This window comes from Remersonia thermophila, chromosome 4, assembly GCF_042764415.1.
Source record: "Remersonia thermophila strain ATCC 22073 chromosome 4, whole genome shotgun sequence".
Classification (NCBI taxonomy): Eukaryota; Fungi; Ascomycota; class Sordariomycetes; order Sordariales; family Chaetomiaceae; genus Remersonia; species Remersonia thermophila.
The window spans coordinates 299,093-318,979 of record NC_092220.1 but is presented as its reverse complement, the minus strand read 5'-3'; the positions used below and the strand labels follow the sequence as shown (position 1 = coordinate 318,979).

Sequence of the window (19,887 nt, the reverse complement as noted above, 5' to 3'; positions counted from 1 at the left end):
CAGAGCCGCAACAGCCTTCCCCAGGCCAAGCAGGAGCTATCCCACGTCATCCCACGCCGCCGAAGCCGCCGCCGCCCCGCGCCCCCCCCCCCCCCTCCCCCCCTCTTCTATCGATCAACATGGCGCCCTCGGCAACAGGTGACCTGGCGCCAATGCACCTACCCGCCGCTTGCAAAGCGTCAACCATTAACGCTTCGGTCCTTCACGGACCGCGCGACCTTCGACTGGTGCGTTCGTCCCCCACCCTCCCGTTTCGCAGGGTTACACAGGCCGGCTAACACCTTTGCCCAGGAGCGCCGCGCCATCGAGGACCCGGGCGTCGGAGAGCTTCAGATCGCCGTTCACACGACGGGAATCTGCGGGTCCGACGTCAGCTACTACAAGAAGTTTGCCAACGGCGATCTGTGCGCGTGCATGCCGCTGTCGCTCGGCCACGAGTCGTCGGGCACGGTCGTCGCGATCGGGCCCCAGGTCACGGGCTTTCGGATCGGCGACCGCGTCGCCCTCGAGGTCGGCATCCCGTGCAACCGCTGCGGCATCTGCCGCCAGGGCCGGTACAACCTCTGCAAGCGCATGAGGTTCCGGAGCAGCGCCAAGTCGGTGCCGCACTTCCAGGGGACGCTTCAGGAGCGCATCAACCACCCGGCCGAGTGGTGCCACAAGTGAGTTTTCTTTACCCCCTGGGCTTCGCGGAGGGCCAAGGACGCGCAGCTGACCGAAGGCCAGGCTTCCCGACAGCATATCGTTTGACGCGGCGGCGCTTCTCGAGCCGCTGTCGGTCGCCATCCACGCGGTCAACCGGGCCAAGCCGGCGCCGGGCTCGTCGGCTCTCGTCATCGGCGCTGGCGCCGTGGGCCTGTTGACCGCGGCCATGGCCCGCCAGTCGGGCTGCTCGACGGTCACCATCGCCGATATCGACCAGGGCCGCGTCGACTTCGCCATCGCCAAGGGCTTCGCCACCCACGGCTACGTGGTCGAGCGCCCGCTGCAGCCGCCCACGCCGGTCTACACCCCGAGCAGCTCGGGCACGTCAACGCCGCTCGACGGCGTCATGACGCCCGGCAGCCCTCTGTCGACCCAGGTCAAGTTTGAGCACGCCAAGGCGCTGGCCGCCGACATCCTCTCGCTGACCCGGGCGTCGAGCTCCTTCTCGGCGCTCGACGACGACCTCGACGACGAAGACGGCGACGGCGTCGACGTCACCTTTGAGTGCACCGGCAAGGAGGAGTGCATGCACACGTCGCTGTACGCGACCAAGGCCGGCGGCAAGGTCATCATGGTGGGCATGGGCACCCCCATCCAGACCTTGCCCATGTCGGTCGCCCACCTCCGCGAGATCGACATCCTCGGCATCTTTCGTTACGCCAACACGTACGCCACGGGCATCAAGCTGCTCAAGGCCCGCGAGCGCGCCCTGGCGACGGGCGCCGCCGGCGGCTACGTGCTCCCGTCGCTCGACGACATGGTGACGCACCGGTTCAAGGGCCTCGAGAACGCGCATCGCGCCTTTGAGCTGGCCAGCCGCACCGTCGACGAGGACGGCAACCTGGTGCTCAAGGTGGTGATCGAGGCGTGATGATCAACGGCCGGTCTCTTAGGTGTTTTATTTTTGGAGGGGTTTTTTCTTTGCTTGTTTTATTCCTTGGATACCCGCTTGGATGAATGGCTGGTTTGGGTCTCGTTGGGAAAGCCAGGGCAATACTTTTTTTTGAATAGATTGGATGGTGGGGCGAACGGATCTTGGGTATTCTGGTTGGGTTTGTGGTTTTCATGTTTATTACTAGACCGAATCTGCCTGTGTCTGCCTGTCTATTTGTTACTTTGGGGGGGCGGAACGGGAAACGCTGGGATAGACGATAGGGACTTGAGTTTAATCGAATTTACCCTCTGCCGCATTCACGTCCCGTTCATGTGAAGCTGTTTGATGTTCAAACGGGCTGAGCTCCCCCGCCCCGAGCAGGAGGGGGGGATGAGGGTGAGGATGAGGGTGAGGTCCCATGCGTGATGTCATTCGTAGAAACGGCTCAAAGACGCCGAGAAGGCGGCATCTGTCTTGTGTATTTCTCTAGCCGTGACACCATAACCCATCTATGCAGCAACGGCAGCGGCTACCTGAATTTCCATCGTGATTGAGCACCTGTCGCGGAGCCCAACAACAACGCACGCACGCACGCACGCCCGCACACACATGAGATCTGCCTTCTGAACGCACCCAAAACGCCTGCGATGCCCATGCAACCCGTCCCGTTCGCCTGCCCATTCCGTCGTGAGATAAAAAGCGTCATGATCCGTGTCCTCTTCCCTGCCGGGTCCGTAGGGTCCGTCGTGGGGTTCCCCGCCCTGTGCATGCCTAAATCACATACGAAGACGGACCGGCGCCGTCGTTCACGCCCTCTAGATCGCCCGCCGCCCGCAGCGCCGAGTCGTACGGCACGCCTGCCAGGCCGGCCATGGCCGCCGCCGCCGCCGCCGCCCTGCGCGGGCCCACGCGCTGATGCCGCGCAGAGTCGAGCACCAAGGCCTTCTTGCAGGCGTCGCGCATCTCGACGACGCTGGCGAGCAGGTCGGCGGCAAGCGACACGAGGCGGACGTCGTTGGTCTCTCGCTGGATCTCGCGCGAGAGGGACGAGATTTGGGCGTCGACGGGATCGTCGTGCTCGGGAGCCGCGGCCAGGCCGGCGTTGGTGACGAGGGCCTGGATGCGTCGCAGGATGTTGTTGGAGGGGATGGTGAACTGGCCGGTGGAGGCCCGGGCGAAGGCGGCGGCGTCCGAGGTGGTCTGGGCGCCGGAGACGAAATCGGGGGGAAGGCGCTGGAGGTAGGCGATGAACAAGTCGAGGCGCGACTTTAGCGCCCGCACGGCGTTAGCCTTGGCCTGGAGGGCCGCCATGTACTCTGATTCCGCGGGCGAGAGGTTGGAATCCTCGTTGGCCGGGGCGGCAGATGTGGAGGCGGCAGCGCCCTCCTGCTTGGGCGTGCAGGGGTCCTGGTAGGCAACCGCCCTACGCTTGCCCTTGCCATCGTCGACCGCAATCTTCTTGTCGAACTGCTCGACGATGTTCTTTTCGGCAACGTCGGCGGTCACGGCCGCCGCGCCGCCCCCGGACCCGCGAATGTGCTGGACGGCAATCATTTCGGCCTCGCCCGCATCCGTCGTGTATTGCAGCTTTCGGAAACGCAGCACCAGGTTCGCAGCGGTCTCGGCGTCTTTCATATCGTGGTCTTCGGTCGTGCTCGTCGCAGGGTGGCCATCGGCGGGCTCGAGGTTGCTCTCGTAGATGGTGATGGGCACGGCGGTCGATGTTTGGTCCAGCACTTCCTCGACGTGGAACCCGAGAAGCACGGCAGCCTCGTTGTAGGTGCTGATCTGGCGGTGGATGGGGAGGTGCTGGGCGGTCGGGCCCGTCTTGGGCACGAGCGAATACCAGCCGACGAGGTCGAGCTGGGGGCTCTTGTGGACGAGGCGCACTGAGCCGGAGGAAAGTCAGGTTAGCTGGTGGTCGAGGGAAAATGGGGACAAGCGGAGCTCCGACGCACTCTGCTCTAACCGCTGGCGGAACCATGGCTCGTCGAGCTCGTAAAATCCGTCATTGTTCTTGGCTGCCTTGCAGCTGAACGAGTGCTCGATGGTGATGTTGCGGCCATGCTGCTGGCCCAGCAGGGCGCCGACGACGGCGCCCTGGAAGCCCCGTTGATACCCGCGAACGATGAAGTCGGAGATCTCGAGGATGGGCAGCGGATGCAGCACGACCTGCAGGCCCAGGTCGGAAGCCTTTTGGGTCGACAGCAGCTCGTTCGCTGCTTGGTCGGCCATGATGACAAGCTAGAGCTCTCGCGGGGGGGGGGATGCTGCGTAGGCTCTTGAAGGCGAATGTGAAGGTTGGGGGGTGGAGAGGGGGGGTTAGGGGGGGCCAGGGTAGAGGCAAGTCTACGTTTCCAGGGCGAGGAAGCTTGTAGGTCCAGAGCTCGTAAGGCAGAAGAGCAGCCTTGCCCCGCAGAGCTCCCGTCCCAGATCTCCCGCGGGGCGTGGGGTCGTCCTTAACGGATCCATGATTGGCGGATTCATGGATGGTATGACCCCACACACCGTTGGCTCTTGGCTCCGCAACGGCCAAGCGGAGGGAAGCTCTGCTGTGGAATTACATAGTACTCTACATGCGCAAGTAGCCACATCGTACATAGACAACACCGACCTGAACAAGCAGTCAACGCAGCTCTGGCGCATGCTCAGTGTCGGTACATTCTGATCTTGAGCAATGGTGCCAACCTGATCATGGAGCATGGACATTGTCAAATCCCGGCTCTTGAACCGACGCCATTCCGACAGGGCCCTTCATTGGGGTGATGATTGTGCTCTCAGGGTACCCTCTCCCTTGTCCACCGGCAGAGGGTCGCTGTTCAACTCCCGCAGCCTCGCCGATATTCTTGCTTCAGAATCTCCAAGTTCCGCTCTGAGTTGTTGATCGCCAGCTTATCACACGTCGGCCCGGAGCAGCGACTCCGAGAAACATGTCATGGGTATGCCGGCAGCTAACCTGGTGCCCTTTCCACCCTAGCCCAGCCCAAGTACACTATGATGATTGACGTGTGACCGATTCTCTACCACAGTACATGGACACATAAAGAAGCCCAAGCCCACCTCTCCTAGAATATCTACATAGCGTGCCTGCCTGAATCAGTGCTCGTTCCCGCTCACTCAACCACATTGTCGATGAGCTGACACACACCCACACCCACACACACTTACACATGGACGACGCAAGAGCTTGTTTGAGAAGATTCTGGAGAGGGTTATTGCGTGATACAAATTTCAATGGCACAACCACCTATATTCGTTACATTCGATAGAGAACCGTGGATGGCATGAACACCGCAAGACATAGCACAGCAGGTCTGAATCGAAGTCGTCCCCAATTACACCGGCCCTACACCCGGTGCTGTGATACGATTGGTCTGCCAGGGAAGAGCCCCACACCGGGTCACCATAAGAGCTCCACAGTCGGCGACGCGGGTGCTTCCACGTGATACGTAAACGTCAGGGTGGGTCCCCCGATTTGACCGGGCCCGCGCAGGAGGCTCCGAGCCCGCCGAGACCGAGCGTCCACCTCGCATCAACCGCCCCCCCATCGCCGGCCAGCCCTTCGTGTCTGTTGGAGGACAACCTCCCGTTCTCCCAACGCAAACGCTATTGCTAAGAACAACCAACGACGGGAGATATCTGGCATTTCCTCAACATCGGATGAAGAAATAACCAAGACGTCCAAGTTCTCGTCATTTGTTGCTCATATTGTGCGGAGGTGGAGAGGTGTCCAGCACCAAACAGCTCTCGGTCCACGGAGCCCTCCGATTCCACAAAACGTCCGACGAGCTCAAGGTACCTAGCACAAAGCAAACCTCATGCAGGCTCCCGACGATGCCCACCTCACGAGAGACCCGACCGTCCAACCACTTCCCCCCGCCGCCTCCGCCGTAAGGCTACCCAAGGCGAGGCAATCGCTGGCGTCCGACACGCATCCCCTCGCACAGCCCGAAGCCTCCCTTCCCCATGTCCCCGCCCTCACCATGCCCCTACGCGAACGCCGACACACCCCGTCCGCTGCCGCCGCCTCCCTCTTCCGCTCGACCCTCACCCCGCCGGCCTCCCGCTCCGCGTCCCCCGCTCCCAGCTCGCTCTCCGCCTCGTCCCTCCGCTCCCCCACATCCTCCCCCTCCACGATGACGTCCGCCACGACGCTGCCGTTGGCAGGCTCCGTCTTTGGGAGCCTTGCCAGCGGTGCCTCCTCTTCCAAGGCGCAATCCCTCGCCGATACCCCCGCCGCCGACGACCCGGGCGAGCCCCTAGGCCTGCTGCTGCGCAGCTTCGTTCCGCACGTCGCGGTCCACGCCTCGGACGATGCCGACGGCCTGGCTCGGGACAAGGGATTCTCTGGCGGCCTGTGGGAGCTCCTGCGTCCCTTCGGGGAGCGCGTGCAGGGGCGCATCGTGGTGCGCGACAGCAACGGCGCCGCCCGCTCCTGGGACGGCTTCGCCGTGCGCTTCGTGCGTTTCGGCGAGGGGCTCGAAGATCCCGAGGCGACGGCGGGGGCGGCGCAGGGCTCGGCGAGCGAAAAGATGCTTTCGCAGGTGGAGGCGGTCGTCGAGCGGCATCTGAGGTTCGCGGAGGAGGCCTACGTCGGGTCCCCGCCGTCGCCCTCGGCGACGCCGACGCGGGAGGGGTTCGAGGACGCGCAGGCCACGTCGCCCTACTACGCCTTGTACCTGCGGAGGCTGCTGTCGGGAATCCCGCTGTCGAGCCACGAGTCCTTCGCCCACCCCGTGGCCTGCGTCATGGCCATCAGCTCGCGCAACCCGGCCCCGATCGACGCCCTGCAGCGGCTGTACCGCGAGACGACGAGCCAGGGCGCCCGCGGCCTGCCGCCGTGGGCCGACGGCGACTACCTGCGCTACTACGTGCTCGTCCACGACGAGGAGAACGGCGACATCGCCAAGTCGATGGCGCTGTTCGACCAGATGAAACGCCACTTCGGGCTGCACTGCCACCTGCTACGCCTGCGCAGCACCCAGAGCGCCGAGACGGACGACGACAGCATACCGCTGCCTCGGAGCGACTGGATGACGGCGGCCGAGGAGCTGGCCGACATCGAGGCCGTCGACGCCCGCGGAGACGACGTTGAGGACCCCACGCGCTACATCTTCGAGTCGGACGCCACGGCCATCCGCACCTTTGTGCGCGAGATGGTGGCGCAGTCGGTCGTGCCGACCATGGAGCGCAACATTTCGGTGTGGAACGACCAGGTCGCCTCGCGCCGCCGCGGGCTCAGCGGCCGCTTCATGAGCCTGTCGAAGCGCTGGACCGCGTTCGGCAGCTCCGGCCGCGGCGGGTCGGCGGGGAGCGGCTCGGGCTCGTCGAGCAACTACGACGCGGCGGGCTTCTACCGCGCCGACGCCCCCGAGGCCGTCATGCGCCGGCTGGCCGACTACGCCTTCATGCTGCACGACTGGAAGCTGGCCATGTCGACGTACGACCTGCTGCGGACCGACTTCCAGAACGACCGGGCGTGGAGGTACCACGCGGCGGCCAACGAGATGTGCGCCCTGGCGCTCCTCATCATGCCGCAGAGCATGTCGTCGAGGACGCGCCTCGAGACCATCACGCAGATGCTCGAGCAGGCCGTCTACTCGTACCACATCCGCTGCGGCTCGCTGTACGGGGCCGTCCGCTGCACGCTGCTGGCGCTCGAGCTGCTGCGCCTGCGCGACGGCTCCGGCATCGACGAGGCGGTTCGCTGGGGCGTGCGCACGCTCGAGTCCCGCATGACGGGCCCCGTGGGCGAGGCGCTGCTGCGAGAGCGCCTCGCCGTATGCTACGCGTCCAAGGCCGGCGCCGGGTCCCAGGCCTGGGGCAGCCGCCGCCGCAAGTCGGCCCTCTGGAGCGTGCTCGCCGCCGAGTCGTGGGTCGCCCAGGCCAAGCACGTCCAGGCCCAGCGCTGCCTGGCCGCCGCGCGCCAGATGTACGCCCTGCTGCCCGAGGAGCGCGGCGTGCAGCGCTTCGGCGCGGCGAGCGACTTCCTGGCGCACCTGCACGAGCGCATCAAGGCAGGGCTCGGGCCGGAGATGGCGTCGGCGCAGGGTTCGACGTTCCTCGGAGGCGCGAGCGGGGCGGGACAGCCGACGGAGGGCGCCGGCGAGCTCGTGGTGGACGAGGAGAGCGAGACGCTCGGCGCCAAGAGGTCGCGGAGGGCCAGCTTGATCGGGCCGCCGCCGGGCGGGGGCGCGGGGATCGAAACGGCGCCTCTGAGCAACCTGCAGAACGCGGGCGTATCCGGGGGAGAGGGCGTGAGACACGACGGGTTTGGATAAGCTCAAGAACGGAAGAGGAAAGGAATTTGTACCTGCTACCTACGGCATGGCTAGATCACGTCGGGGAGAGGGAGAGAGAGAGAGAGAGAGAGAGAGAGAGGGGGGGAGGAGGTGGAAGGTTAGCTTTGCATGGACTGGCGTTGTCATACACCGGGGGGGAGGGGGGGGGGGGGGGGGCGGGGAAAGGGTTAGGACGGAAATAATACATGGAGTCTGCAAATGTCTACAGGAGACTCCCTTCTGGGTTCCAAATCATGAGATTATGTCTTGTCCATCCATCCATCTCGAAGATGCTTCCTTTCGTGATGTTCATCATGTTGAAGGTCAAAGGTCCAGGACCCGACAGAACCGGCCCACACCCGACAGGAGCCGGTGTGGGGCCCCTCGGAGCTGCTGATGATAAGATAAGGCCGCACCGGTTGCCTGGACGTCATTGTCCTGCCTCCCCCCCAAAATCAACCAAACCAATCAAGCAGCGGCTCCGCTCCAGCGCTACATACTTGTACACTATTACCACCCACCTACACCGTACACAGCCAGGTAGTCAACATTCACGCATCTCCAACCCGAACGGGGGCCGGTGCTGCGCTGCTCGGGTTGTCGTTGCTGTCTGCTTTGGTCCCTTCTGCCAGGCAAACCCTTTCTCTTTTTATTCTCCTTTTTTTGTAGAAAAAAAAAAAACAACGGAGACGAGGTGGTGTTTTGGCGGTGACCCTCTCCAGTTTTGAGACCAGACCAACAGCGAGCCGCCACCTTTTCAAGATTGTTTGTCTCCTTTTCCGCGCGTCAACCCAGTCGCCTGATTGACGGCCCACCGCGGGCACTCCCGACGGGTGAACAAGAATAACCTTCGTTGCAACCTCCTAAATCACCCGGACGGCAGCCGTAGCTTCAGCCGCAGCCGCAGCCGCAGCCGCAGCCGTAGCCGCGATCATGTCACAATCACTGTTCGATTACCTCGTGGAAAACGAGCCCGCTTTTAGGAAGTGAGGAACCGCTCCGCCCAGAGAGGGGCATCGCTTGTTGCAGCGGCCGACGCTGACATCTCCCAAGAACTCGGCTTCCCGCCCTCTACTCCGAGTTTCAGACGCAGCGCACCGTCAAGCCAGACGCCTACCAGGCCAACGTGTCGGCATGGCGCCAGGCCCTCGCGCGAATCGTCAGCTCCGGGCTTGCCCCGTCCCCTCGGGGTCAGGACCCCAGCCTGTTCGTCCTCCACTCGGGCGAACAGCTCGCCCGCGCCCTCGAATCCAAGCAGTACGGCCGCCCGCTGGCCCTGGGCGCCGTGGTTCAGGAGGCGCTGGCTGCCAGGGACCTCATTCCCCTGCGCGAGTTCCTGGACGCTAAGGACAGCATCTACCGCCGCTCCTGGTCCGTCTGGAACCTCGCCTCGTGGACCATGAAGCAGCTCGGCGTGGCCGACTACCTCAAGAGCGATGCCCTCCCGCCGGGCGACTTTGTCGTTCTGTCCAACGTCGAGGAGGCCGGCCGGGCGTTTCCCGAGCACGCCAAAGACGCCACCGGCGCGGGCACGCGCTTCGAGCGCACCTTCACCAAGGCCCACTTCCACCGCGTCTTCAACGCCCTCCTCGTCGACGGCAAGCAGCTCTCCAAGGCCGACACCGACGTGATGCTCCGCTTCCTCGCCCGCGACAAGGGCGCCGTCGCCTACGACGGCGCCACCGTCCGCATCTACCCCCCCGACACGGCCGCGGTGCCGGACGACGAGCCCGCCGCCATCACCCCCGAGGACGCGTCCATGGCGCAGATCAAGGAGCTCCTCACCGGCCTGACCCACCAGGCCTCGGTCCTCACCGAGCGCATCGCCCAGCTCACCTCGCAGGCCGCGCTCGCCGCCAAGCAGCAGAACCGCACCGTCGCCCTCGCGGCCCTGCGCTCCCGCAAGCTCGCCGAGGCGACGCTCGCCCGCCGCCTCGCCGCCGCGAACCAGCTCGAGGAGGTGGCCGCCAGCCTGGAGCACGCGTGCGACAACGCGCGGCTCGCCAAGGCCATGGAGGCGTCGACGGCCGCGCTGCAGGGCCTGCACGCGCGGACGGGCGGCGCGCGGCGCGTCGAGGAGGTGGTGGCGGCGCTGCGCGAGCAGATGGACGCCGTCGACGAGGTGGCGTCGATCCTGGCCGAGTCGGCGGGCACGGTGGTGGTGGACGAGGGGGAGCTCGACGAGGAGCTCGAGGCGATGGAGGCCGCGGAGCGCAAGGCCAAGGAGGCGGCGGCGGAGAGCGCCCGGGCCGAGGAGGTGCGCAAGAGGCTGGCCGAGGCGGGGCAGGTGCCGGCCGCGTTGCCTGCGGCTGGCGCGGCCGAGGAGAAGAAGGCCGACGGCGAGCTGCGCTCTGCTGAGGATCTGATGAGTAGGCTGTCCCTGAAGGAATAAAAGAAGAGGGTGACGTGAGCTGGCCAAGGCTGCGTGCTGTTTTTTTTCTCTTCCCCTCGGACAGAAGCTAATTCGTATTTTGTGGTTCATAGTGCATGCATGAACGAGTTACAAGAAGGGATTTGAGTGTGGCATTCGGCAATACTATATCTCGGGACCAGTGTTGATTTTTTTTTTTCTCTCCTTTTCTTTTCTTTTCTTTTTTTTTCTCTTTTCTTTTCTTTTTTCTTTTTTTTTTTTTTTGCTGCTGTTGTTGTTGGTGTTGTTATGGGATCAACATATCATTATTTTACGTATTCATCGAACTCGTGGAAACATGCCATGCCTGCTTGTTGTATTCGTCAACCACACCATCTCGTGCGGCATCAGGGTGTGATCCCATGATTGTCCATGGTAGCTGTGAACAAGCACCGCCCAGAAACCAGCCCACCCGGGGCTTCAAAACGTCCCAGCGAACACCCGGGCTTAACGGCACCGCCCAGGCTTTTTTGTGTCTCTTTTGCCCTGCTTGTTTTCCACGATCAGCTGGTATGTAGGCGCGTGACTCATCTGTCTGATGCCCCGCCATCCCAACAGGTCCAGGACGGAATCAACATCTCCCCTCCGAGCCCGTCAAGTTCGTACCGCACGCACGACATCTGCAGTCCAAGCAGGGAGGAAGAAGACGGAGAGAGACCGCCATCTCGTTGATTCCCCGTCTCTAAGAGCACGCAGCGCAGCCCTTTCAGGGCTGCACACGGCTACGTTGTCCCTTTCCTCCCCATCCCAACATCGACACCAGCCTGGGAAGCGTAAAACAGGCAAGCTTGGCCCTCTCAATAAGGCGGACGCCGTACCCTCCCCTGCGAGCTCACCGGCGCCCTGAGCCATTCATGGAGCTTTGGTAATTCATTCATCCCGTTGGCTAGCGATTGTATTAAGAGGTAGGGTGATCTGACGAGGTCAAGTCGAGCAAGACAGTGGTTCGAGACCTGAGACGTTCATCTATGCATCTCCCAAGCCGCCGTCAACCTGGCTGGCCACTGCTCCAAATGTCCCCGATCCCAACGGCAGGTCGGGCGGCTCGGGTTGGCTCGACGGCGGCGCTGTCAGGTCCACGACTTCTGCAGCTGGCGGGACCACCGTCGGAGCCTCGCCGCCGCTTCCGCTCCCCTCGGGCGCCGCCGCCGCCGAACTCGTCCCTGTCTCCGCGGCCCCGGACGCGGCCTCCCCCGCCGGCTGCGCCGCCTTCTGGCGCGAGCTGCGAGCCTTGGCGATCAGATCGCGGAACGAAGACTCGTGCTTGGAAGCCCAGGCGGCGCCGTCAAAGTCCTTGTCCTTGATCTGCGCACCGAGGACGGCGGCGCGGGAGTTGGTCGGGGCCCGGGTCCCCTGGGTGCGCTCCCAGGCCTCCAGGTCCTGCAGCAGCTCGGACCGCTTCTTGGGCCGGGCCGAGTCGCAGTTGGCGTTCCAGAGCGTGACCCATTCCTTGTGGCGGTTCTCGAGCATCGCGCGCGTGCCAGCCGTCGAGAGGCCGAGCTCTTGCAGCTTTTTGCGCAGGGCCGAATCCTTGAGCATCCCGTAGGCGAGCGCAGGGAGCCGCTCGGGCGGCTTGGTCTGCTTAGTCGGCGTCGGCGGGGCGTTGGGGAACAAGGAGCCCCGGGGAGGGGCGGAGGTGGATGGTGGCGGCTGCTGCTGCTGCTGCTGCTGCTGCTGATTCGGAGGCTGCGGAGACCCGGGACATGACCGGTCGATGTGCCGGTCGACTTGCCACGGCTTCATCCTTGTCCAGCATATCGGGCAGGCGACAAGGCCATCATCTGAGCATAGCAAATGACAAATCAGCGGTCTGGGGTTTTCCTTGACGTTACAAAATGTCACGAACCTGGTTCGGGTGCCGGCTCGGGCTCGGGTTCTGGCTGGTAGTCTGTCGCGTCGTCCTCGTCGGACGCCTCGATCTCGTCGCGCATGACGGCGGCGTTGGCCTCCACCGCCTTTGCCTTGCTCGCCCTCGTCGCCATCCTGGGTCTCTTGGCCTCCGACGGCCCTTCCAGGTCGGCCGCCTTGCGCTTGGGCGACTTGGGCGCTTGGGAAGCTTCCGGGGCCGCAGCAACAGGAGTGCGGGCGAAACGGAGGATGGCGTCACGAGCCTTGACGAAGGCTTCGACAGCTTCACGGAGGGCCCAGTTGCCTCGCAGCTTGGACTCTTGGTCCGAGGCACGACACAGCGGGCACTTTCCGTCAACGAAGAGGCATCGGCGGATGCAGATGGAGCAGAAGGTGTGGTTGCACGACGTGATCATGGGAGAATTGTAAAAGTCTTTGCAGACATGGCAGCGCAAGGCTTGCTCGACCTGCTCGAGCCCGGCGAGGGGCGTGCCGATCCAGTCGGTCGAGTCGGGAACGTCGAAGGCATCGCTCGCGAAGGCGTCCATGGCGGGGATGATCCGTTGGAGGTACGGGGTGCAGGTAGTTATCGACTATTAGGCTAGGCAATGGGCTTGGAAGTTCGCAGGGCGGTGCATGATTTCAAGTACAGAAGCAAAACAAAAAAACCCGCTTGCTTTCTAAGAGACCCAACAGCTTCGGCTCGAGGTGTGATGGTTCTGGGTCAACAGAATGCCCGCTTTTGGCCGTTGTACTTGTAAGCACAGAGCAGGCTTGGTCTGGAAGTGGAAATGGAAGACGCGATTCCCAGACGCGACACCCCGGACGGGCTAAAGGGCACCGTGCCCAGGTCCTTCCGCACCGTCCTAGTTACACTGGCTTCCAGATCTCGGGTGTAACGGATCTCGGAGATCGACCCACGTGACTCGGCGTGCTTCCGGCACTGCGAAGCCCGCCTTAGAACTTGGAAGGAACCCCACCAGGCAGCTTCAGCGGCGCCTTTCCGTTTCGGGACACAATCAAAACAAAGCCCGGCCAATCCAAAGGAGCTGCGTCCCGTCACAACCCACAACTTCTCGCCCTGGCTTCGCAAACTGGACAACCAACTCTTCATCCCAAGTCCCGACACTTGTTGCAGCGGCCCGGATTCCATCATTTCTCGCTTAATTACCGCTTTGCAATGTCCACTTGAGCATCATACTCCGGTTTCTTTTCTCTCACCCCCCCTTTTGTTTACTCTTCTCCACGCGTGTCTCCTTCTCACCGTTTGTTTACTTTCCCCGTTGGCTCCCATTCCACGACGACCAGCGACACGATGGCGATGCGAGGAGGCCCGCGCCTCCAGGTCGGCTCGGCCGCCTGGATCGCCGAGGAACGAAACGCGGCCCTGACGATTGTGCAGTCCGAGCTCGAGGAGTTCTCCTTCTCGGCGCGCAACGAGATCGAGTGGCTCAACGAGCACATGGCCGAGATCTTCTCCGAGAACCAGATGTACGTGTTGCCATGCTCAACCCACCCACGCGTCGCTGACCTTTTGCCTGCCTAGGAACGTTGCCGAGCTCTTCAAAACCCCGGGGAAGCTTCGCGGCAAGACACCGCGCACGGCGAGGAAAGACCTGAACAACGTCCGCGTGGTATGTAGCTCGACCCATGCCCAACACGCGTCGCGCGCTGACCCTTTGGCCCAGCCACTCGCCAACGTCTTCTCGGCAACTCCCAAGAACGCGCCCAATCCGTTCGCGATACAAAGCCCGCCCCAGGCTCGAAGCCCCAGGATCCAGGTGGCCGAGGACAAGTCGGACGCTCCCGCTGCCGAGTCTTCTCCGGCCGAAAGCCCGGCACAGCTGGCCGTTGTGCACCCTCCACACCATGTGGAGCCGCGTTACCACACCTCCCTCGCCGACTCGGGCTACCACGGCAGCCAGTCCCAGGATACGCTGGCCTTCGAGCGCGTCGACAAGGATCTCGACATGCTCGACAGCCCGCGGGATGTGCGCGATTCCGGCCTCCCGCTCTCCGACGAACCCGCCCCGTCAGCGGCAGACAAGGAGCCAAGCGAGTCGGCTCCCGTCGTCGCCGATGGTGCAGCGACGCCCTCGTCAGCCATGGCTCCTCCCAGCAGCCCCTTCACCACGCGATCCAAGTTGCCCGTCATGTCACCTCGCTCGCCTTCTCCGCAGCAATCATCATCCCCGGCCAGGCGGTCACCCGTCAAGAGCTCTTCGCCGCTCAAGTCGTCAACATTGGCCCGGGACGACGACGTTACCAAGGGCTTCCCCAAGCCGAGCGAGGACCTCCGCCACGCGTCGGAGCCTCAGGCGGTTGACGCCGACGATATGGACGTGGATGAGGCCCGTTCGCCCTCGGAAGCGTCCAGTCCCATTCGGCCCATCGTCCGCAAGAGCAGCCTCAATTTTGCTTCCCTGCCCGCCCGCGAGCCCCTGGCTTCCAAAAAGAGCCTCGGCGGATCGCGCATCTCGAGGACGAGCCACTTGGACTTCCGCCAGAGCTACTTCAGTCGGCCGACCGGAGGGAAGAGCCTCGGAACCGGCATGCGCCACGAGGACTCGGACGACCAGGATGAGATGGATGTCGAGAGCGAGGACTATGCGGAGGAGAACGCTGCGGTCCACAGCAAGACGTACACGCAACGCCTTCAGGATCAGATCAGCATGCTTGGCCAGAACCAGTCCACGAGCTCGAGGCCGTCCAAGTCCCTGGCCAGCACGTTGCCCCCGCAAAGCGCTCCAGCATCGCAGACAAAGCAGCCCATCGAGCCAACGCGGTCATCTACCGAGACAAAGGCGCCTGCCACCCCCGGCGCGTTCCCAGAGGATGATGAGGACGACTGGCTGGAACCCGCCCCCAAGGCCAAGGCCCCGTCGCCGATCCGCCGCGTGGAGGAGGCGCCCTCGGTCCCGATCCACCGGCCCGGTTCGGCGCGTGCCGACAGCAGGCCGGCGTCGCCCGGCAAGTCCCCCTCTCGCTCCGAGTGGACACCCAGGCACGCCAAGGCCATATCCGTGCCGACGTTCCCGACCCTGGCGCAGCTCGATGCGGAGCTGGGCGACAACCAGCTGAAGAAGACCATCTCGGCCGAGAGCGCTGCGCTGTCCACGGTTGCCGAAGACGAGTTTGCCGCGCCCCCCAAGTCACCCACGCGAACCTTCCGGGATGGCCCGCTCAAGCAAGTCAAGAACAAGCTCACGTCGCTGCTCAAGGGCTCCAAGGGTCTGATGGCCATCAGCGCCGAGGACAAGTTGTCTCTGCCCCACTCCCCAACGTCGACGCTGCGGCTTGGCCAGCACTCCGAGCCGTCGGTCGAGTCCTTCAAGACGGCCGACAGCGTGGTGTATCCCGATTTGTCGCAGCACGCCGCGGTGACGGCCGCCCCGCTCAGCCCAACGCGGAGCAACGGTTCGCGCCGGACGCGGGCCTCGGCCGAGCGCGAGAGGCAAGAGGCGAAGGAGCGGGAGAGGGAAGAACGGGAACGCGAGAAGGAGAAGGAGAAGGAGCACCGGGAGGCCAAGCGGATGGCGGAGCAAATGGACAAGCTGGAGAAGCTGCGCGAGAAGGAACGGGAGAAGGCTCACGTGTTCAGCAAGGAGCAGGAGAAGGTGGCGGCGATGGAGAAGCAGATCGCTTCCCAGAAGGACCACGAGCCTGTCACGCAGTCCTTCCGGACCCCGGCGCCCGCGCCTAAGAGCCGCCCGAGGAGCCCGACGAAGATGGTCAAGCCGACGCCTGCCACGGCCAAGGGAGGGTCGGAATCTCCCGGCTCGGAGAACGGCGATGTTGACATGGCCGACGGCACGACGATGATCCCTCCGCAGTCCATCCCTCGCCCTGCGACGGCGGCTTCGATCCGGTCGCAGGGCACCAAGAGGCCCATCAAGCCCACCAAGGAGATCGCGACCAAGCCGAAGCAGGCGCCGACCCTGATCCGGGTCAACACGACGAGCGCGCAGCAGACGCAGCTGCACCCGTCCAACGCGGTGCTCTCCGCCTCCCTGCAGGACACGCTGCAGCCGCCCGGGTCGGCCAGGCAACCCAACACCAAGGCCAGCCAGGCATCCCTGCATGGCAAGGGGTCCGTGCAGAGCTTCAAGAGCTCCGTGTCGTCGACCGCCCGGCCCAAGGCGCTGGAGCAGGCGGCCAAGCGCAAGGAGCAGGAGGCGCGCGAGGCCGAGCGCAAGCGCAACGCCAAGCTCGAGATGGAACGGAAGCGCGCCGCCCAGGAGGAAGAGCGCAAGCAGGAGGAGCAGCGTAGGCTGGAAGAGGAGCGCAAGCGGGAGGAGGAGCGCAAGCGCAAGGCGGCCATCGAGCGGGCCAAGCAGACCAAGGCCCCTCCCCCGGCCGCTCGCCCGGTTCCCAACGGGCCTCCCGACTACAGCCTCGCCGACAAGCCGGCGCCGCCGACGATCCGGCCGCCGTCGCGCCTGGGGTCCATCGCGCACCAGGACCGCCTGGTGAACGCGGTGCTGTCGTCCAGCACGGCCGGCAAGGCCAGCTCAAAGCGGCCGCTGCAGGTGGACGCGGGCGAGGAGAGCTCCCGGGCGCAGCACCAGCAGCAGCAGCAGCACACGCAGTCGCAGCGGGGCCTGCCGTCGTATGCCGGCAAGGACGGCAAGCGCATGCGCATGAGCGAGGAGTTTGACGAAGACCTTGACATGGTGGACACGCACACGCCGCGGATCAAGGGCCAGCCGGTGAGGCCCTCGCACGGGTTCAAGAAGGTACGTGCCGCCGCGCCTGGTTTTGATGGCCGTCCCTCGTTCAAGCTAACGAATCACGTCGTGCAGGAGCTCCCCACCAAGTCTGTCTACGGCAACAGCATGTACAGCAACCCCCCGCCGAGCGCCACCAAGGATCTTTTCAAGGCGACGGTCACGTCCCAGCACAACAGCGCCCACCAGGCACGCGCGCCGCACGACATGTCGCACTTCTCCAAGGGAGCCATCCCGTTCGCGTCGAATCCGGGCCAGGCGGGACCTCCGGCCAGCCACCACTACCCGCCGCACAAGACGCCGGCGCGGCCCATCGGCGCCGGCGTGCCCAAGTCGTCCGCGACCAAGGCGCCGCCGTCCTCGGCGTTGGCGGCCGCCCGTTCTTCGCCGCGCTTCCCCAACGGCGACGCCATCGAGCTTCCCGACATCCAGACCGACGACGAAGACTACAGCGACGAAGACTCTGGCCACCACGGCCCCGTGGCTGCGTGGGCCGACTCGCCGGCGCTCAAGGCGGCGCTGCTGGCGCAGGAGCGGCTGGATCCCATGCAGGTGTTTGGCCCGCCGGCGCCGCTCAACATGGAAGAGGTGTTTAGCAAGACGAAGGAGCGGTGGGGCAAGTTCCGGGCAAGGACAAGCAGCGCCAACTGGAGCGGAGCGGACAGGCTGACGGAGGAAGACATCCGGAAGGATATGGCGGCGAGGGATCGGATGAGGAGGGAAGGCGGGTGGAGTTATGAGTTGAGCCGCGAGATCAACTGAAAGGCGGGGGGTTTTGCGAAGCATTGTGCGTTCTGGTTGTTGTTTTTGTTTTTTCTTTTCTTCTTGGCTGCTGGAGTGAGGCGTACTTTACATTCACCATTTGGGTTTAAGGGGGTCTTATCGGAAGCATAGACAGACGGGTTTGGTTGGGTGGGCTTGGTCGGTCGGATGGTTTGTCTCGGCTTGGGTTTGTGGGAGTACCTTAGCTATGCTAGATTTGCGCACGTTTCTGCTGCGCGTCATGGCTAGCCATCTGAAGCATTGCATTGCATCGCATCGCATCACCTCGCATCACCTCGCATTAAGCCTCGCACCGCATCGCACCCTGGATCGAGCTGCCGCCAGGACGGTCGCCGAGGGGTTGTCCTAGGGGGGGAAGAGGGGGGGGGGGATGGATGAATCAGAGTTATGTCCATCTGTCAGGCCACAGGCGTACCTTGGGGGGAGATGCTGGAAGCCTTCTCGGTGGCCTTGCCATGGCCGTTCCGTTTTGCGGCATGGCTGCTGGCCCTTTCAGCTTGCCCGCTCCCTCGGTTGATCTTCGACCAAGACCAAAAGAGACGTCGGAGCGAGATGCAGGGATGGATGCAGACATGGAGGGACGAATCTTACGGTACAGGCGCGCCGGTTCTTGATTGGCGAGGTACGGGTGTCCCCAGGCACTGGAACCGTGTGACGTGGGAAGAATCCGACCGACACAGGCGGTGGTGTCGATTGGATCCCTAACCCCGGACTGACAAGCTGCAACACGCCGCAGGAGGTGGGTGACGGCCGGGTGGGTGGGCTGAGGCTGTGTCGAGCCTGTGTTGAGCCTGTGTTCTTGGATGCGGGGTCTCTCTCTCTCTCTCTCTCTCTCTCTCTCTCTCTCTCTCGCTGTGTGTGTGTGTGTGTGTGTGTGTGTGTGTGTGTGTGATACACACGCATACTACTATATATATAGCTCACCCAGACCGCGGGGTGTTGGGTTCTCGCGGAGGGCACCCTTTCCCCTCCCCCTTGGCGGATTTCCCACCTTGAGCGCCTCCCAGGCAAGGGGGGTGGTGTAGGGTAGGATACGGTAGGTTGGTTGATATCAGGCCATCCATCAGCGGCATATGCCCTCTTTGGAATGGAATGGCTACAGTAGACGAGGCACCCGACACTGGCATTGGTGATTGCAATCCGCATCGTTCTTTGCGAGAGGGAAGGGGAGGGGGCAAGGGCAAAATATCTCAAAGGTAGAAGGCACCTTATTTCTTTCTCTAACTTATCAGATGAACGGCTTTGCTGAGAGTAGCTGACGAAGGTTATGGACAGGTTATGGAGGCGGCACATTCCCGTCGACATTTACGACGAAACGTGCCCTGAGGACCCGATGCTAATGCTGCGTTCGCTGAGTGACCGGTGATGGGTGGACTTGCAAGACTCTACTCGTAGCGTGCCCGAGGTGGTTGGTTGGATGGGCTGTACCCAAGTTTGGCATCCACCATGATTTGAAAGGGTTTCTGCAACCATGTCGCACAGAATGTTGAGAAGGGGGAAAAGGGGGGGGGGGGCTGGATAAAGGATCTCACCGCTTGAACCGCATACCAGACCCTAGCCTCGAGTTACCTAAGATGTCAAGTAGAAAGGCTTGGTACCTTGAGACCTGCTGCCCTGGAGGATACGCGGGAAGAACAAGAAGAAGAACAGCATCTCAACCCAGATATCTACTCGGATACTTCAGGTAGCTAAGCATCTCGGACACAATACCTAGTAGGTAATTAATTGTAAACCACCTCTACCGGGGCCCCAGGGAAACAAGCCGGAGGTGAAAGCCAGGCGGTTCGTCCATCTCCGGATACGTCATGCCCCCCCCCCCCCCCCCACCCCCGGGCCAACTGAAGGGGCCCCACCACCCGCCACGCCAACCCTGGAACCAAGAGCGCCTGAGTTGCCCATGACAGCCCCGGCTGAATGGTCGTGGCCCCACCTGATGCGTTCTCTCTTGGCGAAACTGGCGCTACCAGTTATCCATTCGTTGCTTGCAAGAACTGGAACCAGCCTCGAACATGAAATCTTTCTGCTCTTGCATCCTGCATACAGCACCCAGGTCAGGTTGGTTCTCGAGAAAGACAAACAAGAAGTAAAACAACTCATTCTTGGGTTTCTTGGGTGGTTTTTCTTTTTTTATTCCTGATTCCTATCCCTTGGTAAGTACTTTGGTGTCAATCATCTTGGTCTTTTAGCCTTGCTGCGCAAGACCGGGGGGGGGAGCTCCCCTCTCAAACCAACTTGGCTCCGTGTGGGCTGTGCCTCGAC

General features: G+C 63.3%; 6 protein-coding genes across 6 annotated transcripts; 4 read left to right on the top strand and 2 right to left on the bottom strand.

The window, feature by feature from the left end:
• Window positions 1-119: 119 nt before the first annotated feature.
• Window positions 120-1,576, top strand: VTJ83DRAFT_4207 (uncharacterized protein; the record flags this gene model as incomplete). Its single annotated transcript, XM_071010671.1, has 3 exons — window positions 120-227; window positions 292-662; window positions 727-1,576. 3 exons carry the CDS (start codon window positions 120-122, stop codon window positions 1,574-1,576), a joined length of 1,329 nt encoding a protein of 442 aa, XP_070865657.1.
• A 774-nt stretch (window positions 1,577-2,350) lies between these two features.
• Window positions 2,351-3,814, bottom strand: VTJ83DRAFT_4206 (uncharacterized protein; the record flags this gene model as incomplete). Its single annotated transcript, XM_071010670.1, has 2 exons — window positions 2,351-3,468; window positions 3,538-3,814. 2 exons carry the CDS (start codon window positions 3,812-3,814, stop codon window positions 2,351-2,353), a joined length of 1,395 nt encoding a protein of 464 aa, XP_070865656.1.
• Window positions 3,815-5,397: 1,583 nt separating this feature from the next.
• VTJ83DRAFT_4205 (uncharacterized protein) lies at window positions 5,398-7,860 on the top strand (the record flags this gene model as incomplete). Its single annotated transcript, XM_071010669.1, has 1 exon — window positions 5,398-7,860. The coding sequence occupies one exon, from the start codon at window positions 5,398-5,400 to the stop codon at window positions 7,858-7,860; it is 2,463 nt and encodes an 820-aa protein (XP_070865655.1).
• A 933-nt stretch (window positions 7,861-8,793) lies between these two features.
• On the top strand, window positions 8,794-10,252 carry VTJ83DRAFT_4204 (uncharacterized protein; the record flags this gene model as incomplete). The annotated part of the gene is made up of 2 exons (XM_071010668.1): window positions 8,794-8,846; window positions 8,914-10,252. 2 exons carry the CDS (start codon window positions 8,794-8,796, stop codon window positions 10,250-10,252), a joined length of 1,392 nt encoding a protein of 463 aa, XP_070865654.1.
• Window positions 10,253-11,236: 984 nt separating this feature from the next.
• On the bottom strand, window positions 11,237-12,666 carry VTJ83DRAFT_4203 (uncharacterized protein; the record flags this gene model as incomplete). The annotated part of the gene is made up of 2 exons (XM_071010667.1): window positions 11,237-12,051; window positions 12,117-12,666. The coding sequence occupies 2 exons, from the start codon at window positions 12,664-12,666 to the stop codon at window positions 11,237-11,239; spliced, it is 1,365 nt and encodes a 454-aa protein (XP_070865653.1).
• Window positions 12,667-13,433: 767 nt separating this feature from the next.
• VTJ83DRAFT_4202 (uncharacterized protein) lies at window positions 13,434-17,607 on the top strand (the record flags this gene model as incomplete). The annotated part of the gene is made up of 4 exons (XM_071010666.1): window positions 13,434-13,609; window positions 13,665-13,752; window positions 13,807-16,854; window positions 16,921-17,607. 4 exons carry the CDS (start codon window positions 13,434-13,436, stop codon window positions 17,605-17,607), a joined length of 3,999 nt encoding a protein of 1,332 aa, XP_070865652.1.
• Window positions 17,608-19,887: the final 2,280 nt, after the last annotated feature.